This window comes from Leptodactylus fuscus, unplaced genomic scaffold (assembly GCF_031893055.1).
Source record: "Leptodactylus fuscus isolate aLepFus1 unplaced genomic scaffold, aLepFus1.hap2 HAP2_SCAFFOLD_204, whole genome shotgun sequence".
Classification (NCBI taxonomy): Eukaryota; Metazoa; Chordata; class Amphibia; order Anura; family Leptodactylidae; genus Leptodactylus; species Leptodactylus fuscus.
In genome coordinates, this window is record NW_027440227.1 from 45,405 (window position 1) to 60,688 (window position 15,284).

Sequence of the window (15,284 nt, forward strand, 5' to 3'; positions counted from 1 at the left end):
CTGCTGTAGGGGGTAATATGAATTTTGTGGCTTGCTATGGTCCAAAGTGTGTGAGATTGCAGAGATAGTGATGTGAGTTTGGGTTTTGTGGGGGTCCTGGGAAAAACGTATGTGCGCTATTGTGACGAAAAGTAGCCTATTGCGCAATCGAGTGTAGGGACTATGTTTGTGGAAAATTTCAGCCAAATCGGTGGAGCGGTTTTTGCGTGATTGACCGCCAAACATCCGAACATCCAAAGGGTCCTGGGAAAAACGTATGTGCGCTATTGTGACGAAAAGTAGACTATTGCGCAATCGAGTGTAGGGACTATGTTTGTGGAAAATTTCAGCCAAATCGGGGTCCAAAGTGTGTGAGATTGCAGAGATAGTGATGTGAGTTTGGGGTTTGTGGGGGTCCTGGGAAAAACGTATGTGCGCTATTGTGACGAAAAGTAGCCTATTGCGCAATGGGGTGTATTAACTATGTTTTTGGAAAATTTCAGCCAAATCGGTCAAGCGGGTTTTGCGTGATTGACTAACAAACATCCGAACACACAAACCCACAAACATCCAAACTCACAAACTTTCACATTTATAATATTAATAGGATACCCCTAAGGTGTCCCCATCACTGTATAATGTACCCTAAAGTGCCCCACATAGTATAATGTCCCCTAAAGTTGCCCCCACATAGTATAATGTGCCCTATAGTTTACTTCATAATGTTCCTTATCATGTCCCACAAACAGTGTAATAGCCACATGGTATAACGCCCCCTGAAGTGTCCCCCATTAATGCCCACACAAGGTGTCTGATATGTTAGTATAATGTGCCCATTATTAAATGCCCCACACACATTATAGAATGCCCCACAAAGTGTCACCCACACAGCATACCATCTATAAAGTGTCCACTACACAATAGAATATCTTCTAAGGTGTCCCCACTTACTATAATGCCCCTTAAAGTGACCTCCACACAACGTCATGCTCCCTAAGGTGTTCTCCACACAGTATAAGGACCCCTAACATGTCCTACAAACAGCGTAATACCCCTTAAGTGTGCTCCACATGGTATAAGGCTCCCTTAAGGGACTCCCACACAACATCATGCTCCCTAAGGTCTTCCCCACACAGAAGTTGTGCCAATAGAATAAAACTAGTAATACCCATTACCCTGTTCCCAAACATCAGGTCTCCTCCTTTCTGTGACATCATCAGGATCCACGCCTGGTATAGTTTGATGGCTCAGACAGCTGTGGGCTCCACTACGGTATTCAACCCTATCAGCATCCTGAGGATGGGGGGACTGCGCCCCAAACCTGGGCTTGCCCCGCTCGAATTGTTGGAGTGTGGATGGCTGGGGAAGCAAACATCGCATCAAAGGTTCTCACATTACCAAATGTTCATGTTGTTACTTTTCTTAATTCTGGCAACAAATATTTTCTGCGATCCAAAGTCATGGCTGCATCAAGAAGTGGGACCTTGCTAATTTGGCCAGGGGATCGCCATTTCCTTGGGACCTTTTTGCAGTCCAAGTCTTTTTTGGTTGGAAGGATTTAATCTTTCTCGCTCCATTATCAGATACTCAGCTGCTGCTTTTATGTTTTTGAGACCTCAAAATGCAGACGAATGGCCAAGCTTCAGGCTTTGGGTTTGGTTCCTTTTCAGGTTCCTCTTTGTTCCTTGGAGCACCATTGGCTAATAATCCATCTGGCTTTGGGTTTGGTTCCTCTTCAGGTTCCTCTTTGTTCCTTGGAGCACCATTGGCTAATAATCCATCTGGCTTTGGGTTTGGTTCCTCTTCAGGTTCCTCTTTGTTCCTTGGAGCACCATTGGCTAATAATCCATCTGGCTTTGGGTTTGGTTCCTCTTCAGGTTCCTCTTCGTTCCTTGGAGCACCATTGGCTAATAATCCATCTGGCTTTGGGTTTGCTTCCTCTTCAGGTTCTCCATCCTTTTTCGAGCACCATTGGCTAATAATCTATCAGGATTTGGATTCACAGTCCCAGCGCTATGGCGGCTTCCCAAATAAAATCTTCACAGCAAAAGACAAAAATCATTGCACCCCCAGTATTTGTTCAAACAGCAGAGACATTACCAAAGGATCCCGAGACAAAACCACTGCAGCTGACCACTAATGGAGGTAGGTGTCTTCCAGGAAACCTCTTATTGTTTTTGTTGTTCTTGCTACACATTTTAATGTATTTTACATGTTTTTCTAGAGTCTTCTGAAGTTTTTGTTCTTCCAGGCCAGTCAGTAAGTAGACATCTGCTGTCATTATACAGTATATATATATATATATATATATATTTATAGGGGCAAATTCATACTTACCTCAGATTGTCTCTAATTCAGAATCATGTCTTCCATTCCACCACGGTCACATAAAGCTGCACTAATGACATCTCCTCTGTGGACGAGGCGCAGTCAGTGCAGCCGGCAGTGGCAGCATCTCTGAGTAACAAGGGCTGTATTCAGACACATAATACCGCTCATATTACGGCCGAGGTGTAGCTACCACATCAGCTATGGGGCTTGTGAGGAGAGGGGGCCCAGCACTGATCTCCCAATCACAGGCCCCATGCACATGACGGAGGGGCTTCCATTGCTCCATTCCTATATTATAGAGCAGCTCTTATCCTGCTCCATGGAATCAGGACGGAACAAATCGTAACCCCCCTATTGCTGCATGTGGTACTTTGGCTGTCACCCGATTTGCATCCTTCCAGCTGCCCCGACTTTTGTAGATTGGGGCTAGGACTTATGGGGCGTCTCCAATAAGAATGTAATTCCCGTGACGTTAACCATTTCTCTCAGATTATTATTCCATTTATGTTTCCTAAAAGGCTCCAGTAGACAACATCCTCGGACAACACTACGAGTACAAGATCCGTCCATGTATCGACCTTATTGACTCCCTGAGGTCACTGGGGGTGGAGAAGGATCTGGGCTTACCGGCGATCGCTGTGATTGGGGATCAGAGTTCTGGTAAAAGCTCGGTCCTGGAGGCCCTGTCTGGAGTGACTCTACCCAGAGGCAGCGGTGAGGTCATAGTATTACCATATAATGTCCCCGCACTTGTAAGGGTTGCACGCCCGGGCCTTGGTGCCACATCAAGGACACCAGTATTAGACAAAGAGGTCCTTCTAGACTAGTGAGCAAAGTCCTCTATTATTAGTGATTGGCGAACCGTCTCGTACAGACCGGATGTGACCCAAATATTCCAAATGTCTTTACGAAACTGAACAAATGGAGATTCGTCTCAGACAAACTAAAATGGCTGCCGCATTGTACTCTAGGCCAGAATGTAATAGGTGGAGGCCCAGGGAAGGAAACATTAAAAAATAATCCTCCTACTCCCCTTCTCTTACCTGATTTGGGCCTCCTTGGTGACGTCTCCTGTCCGGGGTCACGATTGAGGCCTGCTCAGCGAAACCCCAGAGGCATGATGTCACTGAGAAGGCCGAGAGCGAGCCCGGGGCGCTGCGGAGAAAAGAGGTGAGAGAAGGTGAATATGGAGGGGTTTTATCTTTTCATCCCCCCCCCCCCTTCCCGGTGTATTTTTCCATCTCCATCTATTGTACTCCGGGTGCAGTGGCGTAACTACCACCATAGCAGCGGTAGCAGCTGCCACAGGGCCCGGGACATTAGGGGCCCGGGACATTAGGGGCCCAGTGACAGCTGCTACCGCTGCTATCATTATTCTCGGAGGTCTTTTCGGACCCCCGAGTATAATGATCGGGGCCCCCTGTTGGTGGAATACTTTCCACCAACAGGGGGCCCCGAAGCTGCAGCAACGGCTGAGACACAGGAGCTGCAGGTCTGTCTCCTCTCAGCGCTGCAGGACGCTCCCTCCCCCTCTCCCCCCCCCTCCCTTTCTCTGCTGTCCTCTGCCCACCAATGAGAGGAGGAGGCGGGGCTTATCCCTGCCGAGCTCCTGCACAGAAGAGAAGAGGAAGAAGCTGCTGCAGGAAAGTGAAACTGAAGCTACACAGGTACGTACTGGGGTTACTTATTACTATCAGGCATTTGGGGGGATTACTTGTGTTTTAGTAACTCCATGTGCCTCATAGTAATAGCAGTTAACCCCATCATCTCCCTCACATTAACCCCTGTGTGCCTCACCATAAGAGTTACTGATATGTGAGACATTTGGGGGTAATAGTAATGAAGATACTTTATTATTACCTCCATGTCTCTCACATATCAGTAACTCTAATGGTGAGGCATACAGGGGTTAATGTGAGGGAGATGATGGGGTTAACTGCTATTAATATGAGGCACATGGAGTTACTAAATTGTAATGCACATGACCAGATTTTTTATCCACAATTTGTCCTGGTATAGCGGTCAGCGGGTGACGTGACAGTATTTAGTCCTGTAGGGGCCACTAAGGGATATAATACTGTGTGCAGGGGCCACTATTGGGTATAATACTGTGTGCAGGGGCCACTATGGGACATAATACTGTGTGCAGGGGCCACTATGGGACATAATACTGTGTGCAGGGGCCACTATTGGGTATAATATTGTGTGCAGGGGCCACTATTGGGTATAATACTGTGTGCAGGGGCCACTATGGGACATAATACTGTTTGCAGGGGCCACTATGGGGGATAATACTGTGTGCAGGGGCCACTATGGGACATAATACTGTGTGCAGGAGCCACTATGGGACATAATACTGTGTGCAGGGGTCACTATGGGGGATAATACTGTGTGCAGGGACCACTATGAGACATAATACTGTGTGCAGGGGCCACTATGGGACATAATACTGTGTGCAGGGGCCACTATGGGGGATAATACTGTGTGCAGGGGCCACTATGGGACATAATACTGTGTGCAGGGGTCACTATGGGGGATAATACTGTGTGCAGGGGCCACTATGGGACATAATACTGTGTGCAGGGGCCACTATGGGACATAATACTGTGTGCAGGGGCCACTATGGGGGATAATACTGTATGCAGGGGCCACTATGGGACATAATACTGTGTGCAGGGGCCACTATGGGGGATAATACTGTGTGCAGGGGCCACTATGGGACATAATACTGTGTGCAGGGGCCACTATGAGACATAATACTGTGTGCAGGGGTCACTATGGGACATAATACTGTGTGCAGGGGCCACTATGGGACATAATACTGTGTGCAGGGGCCACTATGGGACATAATACTGTGTGCAGGGGCCACTATGGGGATAATACTGTGTGCAGGGGCCACTATGGGACATAATACTGTGTGCAGGGGCCACTATGGGGATAATACTGTGTGCAGGGGCCACTATGGGACATAATACTGTGTGCAGGGGCCACTATGGGACATAATACTGTGTGCAGGGGCCACTATGGGACATAATACTGTGTGCAGGGGCCACTATGGGACATAATACTGTGTGCAGGGGCCACTATTGGGTATAATACTGTGTGCAGGGGCCACTATGGGACATAATACTGTGTGCAGGGGCCACTATGGGACATAATACTGTGTGCAGGGGCCACTATGGGACATAATACTGTGTGCAGGGGCCACTATGGGACATAATACTGTGTGCAGGGGCCACTATTGGGTATAATACTGTGTGCAGGGGCCACTATGGGGCATAATACTGTGTGCAGGGGCCACTATGGGACATAATACTGTGTGCAGGGGCCACTATGGGACATAATACTGTGTGCAGGGGCCACTATGGGGTATAATACTGTGTGCAGGGGCCACTATGGGACATAATACTGTGTGCAGGGGCCACTATGGGACATAATACTGTGTGCAGGGGCCACTATGGGACATAATACTGTGTGCAGGGGCCACTATGGGACATAATACTGTGTGCAGGGGCCACTATGGGACATAATACTGTGTGCAGGGGCCACTATGGGACATAATACTGTGTGCAGGGGCCACTATGGGACATAATACTGTGTGCAGGGGCCACTATGGGACATAATACTGTGTGCAGGGGCCACTATTGGGTATAATACTGTGTGCAGGGGCCACTATGGGACATAATACTGAGTGCAGGGGCCACTATGGGACATAATACTGTGTGCAGGGGCCACTATGGGGTATAATACTGTGTGCAGGGGCCACTATGGGGCATAATACTGTGTGCAGGGGCCACTATGGGACATAATACTGTGTGCAGGAGCCACTATGGGACATAATACTGTGTGCAGGGGTCACTATGGGACATAATACTGTGTGCAGGGGCCACTATGGGACATAATACTGTGTGCAGGGGCCACTATGGGACATAATACTGTGTGCAGGGGCCACTATTGGGTATAATACTGTGTGCAGGGGCCACTATGGGACATAATACTGAGTGCAGGGGCCACTATGGGACATAATACTGTGTGCAGGGGCCACTATGGGGTATAATACTGTGTGCAGGGGCCACTATGGGACATAATACTGTGTGCAGGGGTCACTATGGGACATAATACTGTGTGCAGGGGCCACTATGGGACATAATACTGTGTGCAGGGGCCACTATGGGACATAATACTGTGGGCAGGGGCCACTATGGGACATAATACTGTGTGCAGGGGCCACTATGGGACATAATACTGTGTGCAGGGGCCGCTATGGGACATAATACTGTGTGCAGGGGTCACTATGGGACATAATACTGTGTGCAGGGGCCACTATGGGGGATAATACTGTGTGCAGGGGCCACTATGAGACATAATACTGTGTGCAGGGGCCACTATGGGACATAATACTGTGTGCGGGGGCCACTATGGGGGATAATACTGTGTGCGGGGGCCACTATGGGGCATAATACTGTGTGCAGGGGCCACTATGGGACATAATACTGTGTGCAGGGGCCACTATGGGGGATAATACTGTGTGCAGGGGCCACTATGGGACATAATACTGTGTGCGGGGGCCACTATGGGGGATAATACTGTGTGCGGGGGCCACTATGGGACATAATACTGTGTGCAGGGGCCACTATGGGACATAATACTGTGTGCAGGGGCCACTATGGGGTATAATACTGTGTGCAGGGGCCACTATGGGACATAATACTGTGTGCAGGGGCCACTATGGGACATAATACTGTGTGCAGGGGCCACTATGGGACATAATACTGTGTGCAGGGGCCACTATGGGGGATAATACTGTGTGCAGGGGTCACTATGGGACATAATACTGTGTGCAGGGGCCACTATGGGACATAATACTGTGTGCAGGGGTCACTATGGGACATAATACTGTGTGCAGGGGCCACTATGGGACATAATACTGTGTGCAGGGGCCACTATGGGACATAATACTGTGTGCAGGGGCCACTATGGGACATAATACTGTGTGCAGGGGCCACTATGGGGCATAATACTGTGTGCAGGGGCCACTATGGGACATAATACTGTGTGCAGGAGCCACTATGGGACATAATACTGTGTGCAGGGGTCACTATGGGACATAATACTGTGTGCAGGGGCCACTATGGGACATAATACTGTGTGCAGGGGCCACTATGGGGGATAATACTGTGTGCAGGGGCCACTATGGGGCATAATACTGTGTGCAGGGGCCACTATGGGACATAATACTGTGTGCAGGGGCCACTATGGGACATAATACTGTGTGCAGGGGCCACTATGGGACATAATACTGTGTGCAGGGGCCACTATTGGGTATAATACTGTGTGCAGGGGCCACTATGGGACATAATACTGAGTGCAGGGGCCACTATGGGACATAATACTGTGTGCAGGGGCCACTATGGGGTATAATACTGTGTGCAGGGGCCACTATTGGGTATAATACTGTGTGCAGGGGCCACTATGGGACATAATACTGTGTGCAGGGGTCACTATGGGACATAATACTGTGTGCAGGGGCCACTATGGGACATAATACTGTGTGCAGGGGCCACTATGGGACATAATACTGTGTGCAGGGGCCACTATGGGACATAATACTGTGTGCAGGGGTCACTATGGGACATAATACTGTGTGCGGGGGCCACTATGGGGGATAATACTGTGTGCAGGGGCCACTATGGGACATAATACTGAGTGCAGGGGCCACTATGGGACATAATACTGTGTGCAGGGGCCACTATGGGGTATAATACTGTGTGCAGGGGCCACTATGGGGCATAATACTGTGTGCAGGGGCCACTATGGGACATAATACTGTGTGCAGGGGCCACTATTGGGTATAATACTGTGTGCAGGGGCCACTATGGGACATAATACTGAGTGCAGGGGCCACTATGGGACATAATACTGTGTGCAGGGGCCACTATGGGGTATAATACTGTGTGCAGGGGCCACTATTGGGTATAATACTGTGTGCAGGGGCCACTATGGGACATAATACTGTGTGCAGGGGTCACTATGGGACATAATACTGTGTGCAGGGGTCACTATGGGACATAATACTGTGTGCAGGGGCCACTATGGGACATAATACTGTGTGCAGGGGCCACTATGGGACGTAATACTGTGGGCAGGGGCCACTATGGGACATAATACTGTGTGCAGGGGCCACTATGGGACATAATACTGTGTGCAGGGGCCGCTATGGGACATAATACTGTGTGCAGGGGTCACTATGGGACATAATACTGTGTGCAGGGGCCACTATGGGGGATAATACTGTGTGCAGGGGCCACTATGAGACATAATACTGTGTGCAGGGGCCACTATGGGACATAATACTGTGTGCGGGGGCCACTATGGGGGATAATACTGTGTGCAGGGGTCACTATGGGACATAATACTGTGTGCAGGGGCCACTATGGGGGATAATACTGTGTGCAGGGGCCACTATGGGGGATAATACTGTGTGCAGGGGCCACTATGGGACATAATACTGTGTGCAGGGGCCACTATGGGGGATAATACTGTGTGCAGGGGCCACTATGGGGGATAATACTGTGTGCAGGAGCCACTATGGGACATAATACTGTGTGCAGGGGCCACTATGAGACATAATACTGTGTGCAGGGGCCACTATGGGGGATAATACTGTGTGCAGGGGCCACTATGGGACATAATACTGTGTGCAGGGGCCACTATGGGGGATAATACTGTGTGCAGGGGCCACTATGGGACATAATACTGAGTGCAGGGGCCACTATGGGACATAATACTGTGTGCAGGGGCCACTATGGGACATAATACTGTGTGCAGGGGCCACTATCGGGTATAATACTGTGTGCAGGGGCCACTATTGGGTATAATACTGTGTGCAGGGGCCACTATTGGGTATAATACTGTGTGCAGGGGCCACTATGGGGGATAATACTGTGTGCAGGGGCCACTATGGGACATAATACTGTGTGCAGGGGCCACTATGGGGGATAATACTGTGTGCAGGGGCCACTATGGGGGATAATACTGTGTGCAGGAGCCACTATGGGACATAATACTGTGTGCAGGGGCCACTATGAGACATAATACTGTGTGCAGGGGCCACTATGGGGGATAATACTGTGTGCAGGGGCCACTATGGGACATAATACTGTGTGCAGGGGCCACTATGGGGGATAATACTGTGTGCAGGGGCCACTATGGGACATAATACTGAGTGCAGGGGCCACTATGGGACATAATACTGTGTGCAGGGGCCACTATGGGACATAATACTGTGTGCAGGGGCCACTATCGGGTATAATACTGTGTGCAGGGGCCACTATTGGGTATAATACTGTGTGCAGGGGCCACTATTGGGTATAATACTGTGTGCAGGGGCCACTATTGGGTATAATACTGTGTGCAGGGGCCACTATGGGGGATAATACTGTGTGCAGGGGCCACTATGGGACATAATACTGAGTGCAGGGGCCACTATGGGACATAATACTGTGTGCAGGGGCCACTATGGGACATAATACTGTGTGCAGGGGCCACTATTGGGTATAATACTGTGTGCAGGGGCCACTATTGGGTATAATACTGTGTGCAGGGGCCACTATTGGGTATAATACTGTGTGCAGGGGCCACTATGGAACATAATAGAGCGCGCAGGAATGCGTAGGAGGGACTCGGTCGAGATCTTCAGTGTCGGGGGGCCCCATGTCAAAAGTTTGCCATGGGGCCCCGCCATTCCTAGTTACGCCACTGTCCGGGTGTGAATAGAGTATAAGAAGGCGACATCCCTGTGACATCACTCCGGTGTTTGCTGATACTCACAAGTCTTTGTATACAGCTCTTCTGTCACTCCCATTTATTGCAGCCATAAAGCGCACACACCCTGCTGCTGCAAATGTCAAGGTCATTCAAGGTCATCCTTGCCCCCTGTCTCATCTCCTTCACATGGTCCCCTGCTGTGTTCTCTAAGGCTCGGTTCACATCACTGCTGGAGTCTCCATTGTAGACTTGGCTGCAGAAACCACCAGAGATCGGTGGAGAGTAAAGTCCTGTATGGAGAACTTCTCTCTCTGCCCGTTTCACTATAAAAATGTCTAACACCCATCGGACCCCATTATAATCTTTGGGGTGTGTTGGTTTCGGCAGGTGACCGCTGTTCTAGTTGTCCAGATGAAAACTTACTCGCACACGACGATCGGTGAACAAGTCTTTGCCAGTGTTGGTTTTTACTTCACCATTGACTTAAACCGTGGACCTACTGAGGCAGAAACGCGAGCGGAGTCCACAGGAGGATTGCGTATCCCCATGATGTAGGGAATCAGTGACACAAGGTGGACCTACTCAATATTAGACTAGGTTTTAATGTTATGGCTAGGGATTAGGCTCAGGTTTCAGGGTGCCTTCATTATGATGCCAGGCCCGCAGATAGATGGGTCCCCAGAATCTAAGGATATTCTCTTCTTCTAAATCTCCATTGCCCAGTTATTGCGGTTTTTGTCCATGTGTAAAGGAGCTCTTTGGAGCAATGGCGGCCGTGGCTGCTTCCTTCTTTGGAGCAACAGCAACGTCCTCTTTACTGCAAAGAGTTAATTTGTGTATTGACAAAAACATCAGCATTTGAGGAACCAATTCACAAGGTGAAAACACTGGTGACCCTAACCCATCTATCTGTGAGGTCGGAGTGACTCCCTTTAAGGACAACATCTTTATGGACTAGATTGGGAAATCCTTTTGCCCTTCTCTGCTTGAACCTTGCCCACCCAACCAGGAGGACTGAGCGTAGACATAGGTCTGTGAGCCCACATGGTGAAGGATTGCTCCTGTAGGGAAGTCTATCGGCACACCCTTAGGAGTGGTTACAAGACGTGGCCTACAGTGAGACAACAAGCCATAAGCTTCAGTTCTTTGCTCAGTGTTTGTCTCGAACTTCCCGCAATCCATAACAAGCTGCTTTAGTGGGATTTTTCCTGTCCGTTCCTACTGATTTCTAACCCATACAAGAAGCGTCCTCCATCCCCTACTATCTTCAATATTTGGAGATACTAAACAAAACCAAGGAGAATTGGTAAGGAAGCCAAGGGCCAGCAGCTTAAAGGTCCAAAGAGTTGTGCGGGAAGATGAAGGCATCTACATTGATATGTCTTTATACTGTGACACTTCCCTCTTCACAAATGATGTCTTGGCTTGGGTCACCTTCTATTAACCAGTCAATGTTCTCCTATTTATGTGTCCTCAAGGTGCCTATAAGACATTGTGCCATAAATATAGCCTTAGAACTCTTCACCTCTGAAGATTTGCCATCTACAATTTGGTTTTCAGGAAAGTCTTGCACAAGGATTGACCATTTCCACTTTGTGAGTCGGAGGGTCGGGAGATGCCTTCACGTCTTTGCTCTCATGCCTGGTCTAGAAGGCTCTTTGGGAATTATCTAAATTCTCCTTATTTTATGGGGACCTTCTTGTTGCAGACACCTTTCAGTGCTTGGTGAGGTTTTTCACAACCAATTTGGTTTATTTCATGTATTTTCCATCTCACTTTTCTAGGCATTGTGACAAGATGCCCTCTAGTACTCAAACTGAAGAAATCCAAGAAGGATTCCCCATGGAAAGGCAAAATAAGCTATCGCGAACAAAAAGTGGAACTAAAGGATCCAGAGGAAGTGGAGAAGGAAGTTCGGAAAGGTAACCACAGTCCAGTGTCAGCCATGACGTGTGGAGATCTCCATCTGAGACACTTTCATAGGATCACAACATGTTCTTGATGCTGGAGATAGGTTACAGACGTCTCGGTCACATCACCATTCCTTATTTCAATGGACACGGTTATGGCTGCCGGTGTTGGTATTTACCCCTCATCCATCGGTATCTATCCTTTACCTCTTACAATGTCTCTTCTAGCCCAAGACTATATGGCCGGGACTGGGAATGGAGTCAGCGAAGAGCTCATCAGCCTCGAAATAGAGTCCCCGAATGTCCCAGACCTGACACTGCTCGATCTTCCGGGAATAACGCGAGTTGCTTTACCCAACCAACCTAAAGATATAGGACAGCAGGTATGATGAATGTTTAGAAGCTTAAGGAACATGTTCAGATATTACTCACTTTCCATATTATTACATTAACCTCTTCCCGCCCACGGCATTGTTGGTTTGGACTCTTCTCCCCCTTCCAAACCCCATAACTTTTTTATTTCTCTGCCCCCAGAGCCGTATGAGGCCGGAGGAGGCGGAGTCTAAGATCGGTCCACAGCAGTTTCCATTGTGGTCCGATCTCAGATGCAGCAGTGCTGACTGTGTGCTGAACACTGCTACATCTGAGATCGGACCACAATGGAGACTGCTGTGGACCGATCTTAGACTCCGCCTCCTCACAGACAAGCCTCCTGCGGAACCAGTGTTGATTGGCCGAATGCTGTACTCTATATGGTATTCGGCCAATCAACGCTGGTCAATGCATTCCTATGGGAAAAAGTCATCTCTCGCGTATCACAAGCTGCCAGGGATCCCGACATAATCCAGTGACTTGGGCTTGTTAGATGCCCCCAGACATGCGCCCCCTGCTGTCCCAGTTACAGAGGTGTTGGCATCATTTCCTGGGGAGTCATAGTGGACTTGGTGACTCTCCTGAGGTGAATGGTGGGATCCCCTGTAGTGAAGCATTGTCTCCCATAGACTATAATGGGGTTCCAGATTCCTTCCAATAGTCCAATATGGAGATGCTACTCGGAACGAATAATGAACATCAAATGTTTTACTGTTCGCTCATCTCTAATGAACATCGTGAACAGAACGGTAAAAGGGCAGAATAGCAACGTCTGTGATCACAATGAGCCAATAACTTGGACATTTCACATTTTCATAGATCAAGAACATGATCAAGAAATACATACAAAGGCAGGAGACCATCAATCTGGCCGTGGTTCCCAGTAACGTGGATATTGCCACCACTGAAGCTCTAGAAATGGCTCGAGAGGTGGATCCTAATGGAGAGAGGACACTAGGTAACAAAAGACTGTTATAAGCTGAATGTTAGGGAATTGCCAGTTGAGCAAATCCCCAGGGTTGCTGCTAAAACTGGGGAAGGGGAAGACAGAGACAGCGAGTCCTAAACTCACCCAAGCCCCTGTCCACACCCACAACAGGGACAACTGGGCGACAGTCCCTTCTCTGAATAAGTGACACAGAACAGGACAAGACAAACCAACACAGAAGAGGAGTCAGCAAGCCAAGGGTCAAACCAGAGAGACAAAGCAGTACCAAATCACAATCCAGAAGAGTAGTCACAAGAAAAGCCAAAGGTCAGAGGTCAGTGAGTGCAATACAATAAGTCCAAGGACAAAGTCACAATACCCAGAAAACCTGTGCGGGCCGATGACCTGTTATAGCCACCTGCCCCAGACTTGATTGGTAGATCGGCCGTCAATCGTACAGGTAAGGCCAAGATTAACTATTAGAAGAACAGAGGGAAACCAAGGAGACGGGTGAGGTGGGAAATCTATTACAGAGGTGAGGCAGTAGGACAGAGTTCAGACAAAGCAGAAGAACCTAAAGCAAGGAATAATAAGTGAGCGCCGCGCCGCAGTGTGGAAGTGGAGGACGGCGCAGAGACCCCAACAGGCGGAGACGTTACACTGCACTGGCTGAACAACTCACAAGATAAGATTCTTGGGGAGAAATGTTGAAGTTTGGGCCAAGAATAGCAAGATGCATTGTGGTGCTGAAGGAACTTTCTTATTATTTATCATGCTTACTTGTACACCTTCCCTTCAAGATGAGCCGACCTTGACCCCTCCCCCTGCCCCCCCCTCTCAGGAATGGCGGTGCGCTTCAGAATAATGAAGGTAGGAGAAGAACAGACCTTCTTAAGACGATTCCTACGTGGATTTATTGTAAAAGGGTTTTTAATGATAGGATCCTTTTAAGGGGCAGCTTGTGACCATAACATCTGTCTCTAGAGATCGTCCTCAGGGGGGCGCACATCGGGTCACATTTCAGGCCTCCATAGGGGCCCATTACCTGAGCACTAGATTTTTAGGGTAACGGAGAGAAGACATTCACACAAATTCCTTGTAGATGTTCTTGCTCAGATTCATAAAATCAGGAACCCAATTTGGCGAGCCCACCGCCCCCTACTGTGTTCCTGGCTGCTTCTTGAGCCCCTGTGTCAGTCACCACGCCCCTGCACTCCGCCTAACACAGGATGTGGATGGGATCTAGAATATTCCTTCAAGGAGTCCAAAGACAGGACCCTTAGGCTGTGTTCACACCGAGTCTATTTGGTCAGTAAACTGACTCAAATTCCTCCTCCAAACAACGCCTCACCATACAGTCCTATAGACAGTCCTATAGACAGTCCTATATAAGGTCCTATATACAGTCCTATAGACAGTCCTATATACAGTCCTATATAAGGTCCTATAGACAGTCCTATATATGGTCCTATATACAGTCCTATAGACAGTCCTATGGTGAGGTGTTTTTAGGACGAGTCAGTTTCCTGACCAAATTCCCCTTAAAGGGCTTAAAGCTGAGAAGAAAATCCTAGAAAACAATGAAAGGACCTGAACACGGAAACTTCCTTCTCAATATCCGATTTCTCTCGCAGGGATCCTGACTAAGCCAGATCTAGTGGATAAAGGATCGGAGCTGGATGTGATCGGTGTTGTCAGGAATCTGGTGTACACCCTGAAGAAAGGCTACATGATAGTCAAGTGTCGCGGGCAGAGTGAGATCCAGAACAAGATCTCCCTGGAGAAGGCCTTAGACAACGAGAAGAACTTCTTCCAGAACCACAAACATTTCCGGTAAGATACAATGATAATATCTTTACTATGAGGAAGCTCAGGGGCCCTGGCTTTCTTAGGGGCCCTTACAAGGTGTAACAATGGACGGAGCAGCAGTGGCGGATCCAGGGTTTGCGGGGCCCTGGGCAATTGACTTTGGCGGGGCCCTACTTACCGAGGGGGTC

The 15,284-nt window shown here is 48.8% G+C and overlaps 1 protein-coding gene across 1 annotated transcript in view; it reads left to right on the plus strand.

The window, feature by feature from the left end:
- The first annotated feature begins 2,510 nt into the window (after window positions 1-2,510).
- LOC142187361 (interferon-induced GTP-binding protein Mx2-like) overlaps window positions 2,511-15,284 on the plus strand; it is a 40,304-nt gene continuing 27,530 nt past the window's right edge. Inside the window, exons 1-6 of the mRNA XM_075261563.1 lie at window positions 2,511-2,519; window positions 2,829-3,024; window positions 11,862-11,999; window positions 12,216-12,370; window positions 13,179-13,317; window positions 14,922-15,120. Of these exons, the coding sequence (XP_075117664.1) occupies window positions 2,511-2,519; window positions 2,829-3,024; window positions 11,862-11,999; window positions 12,216-12,370; window positions 13,179-13,317; window positions 14,922-15,120 (836 nt within the window). The remainder of the gene's footprint in view (window positions 2,520-2,828; window positions 3,025-11,861; window positions 12,000-12,215; window positions 12,371-13,178; window positions 13,318-14,921; window positions 15,121-15,284) is intronic.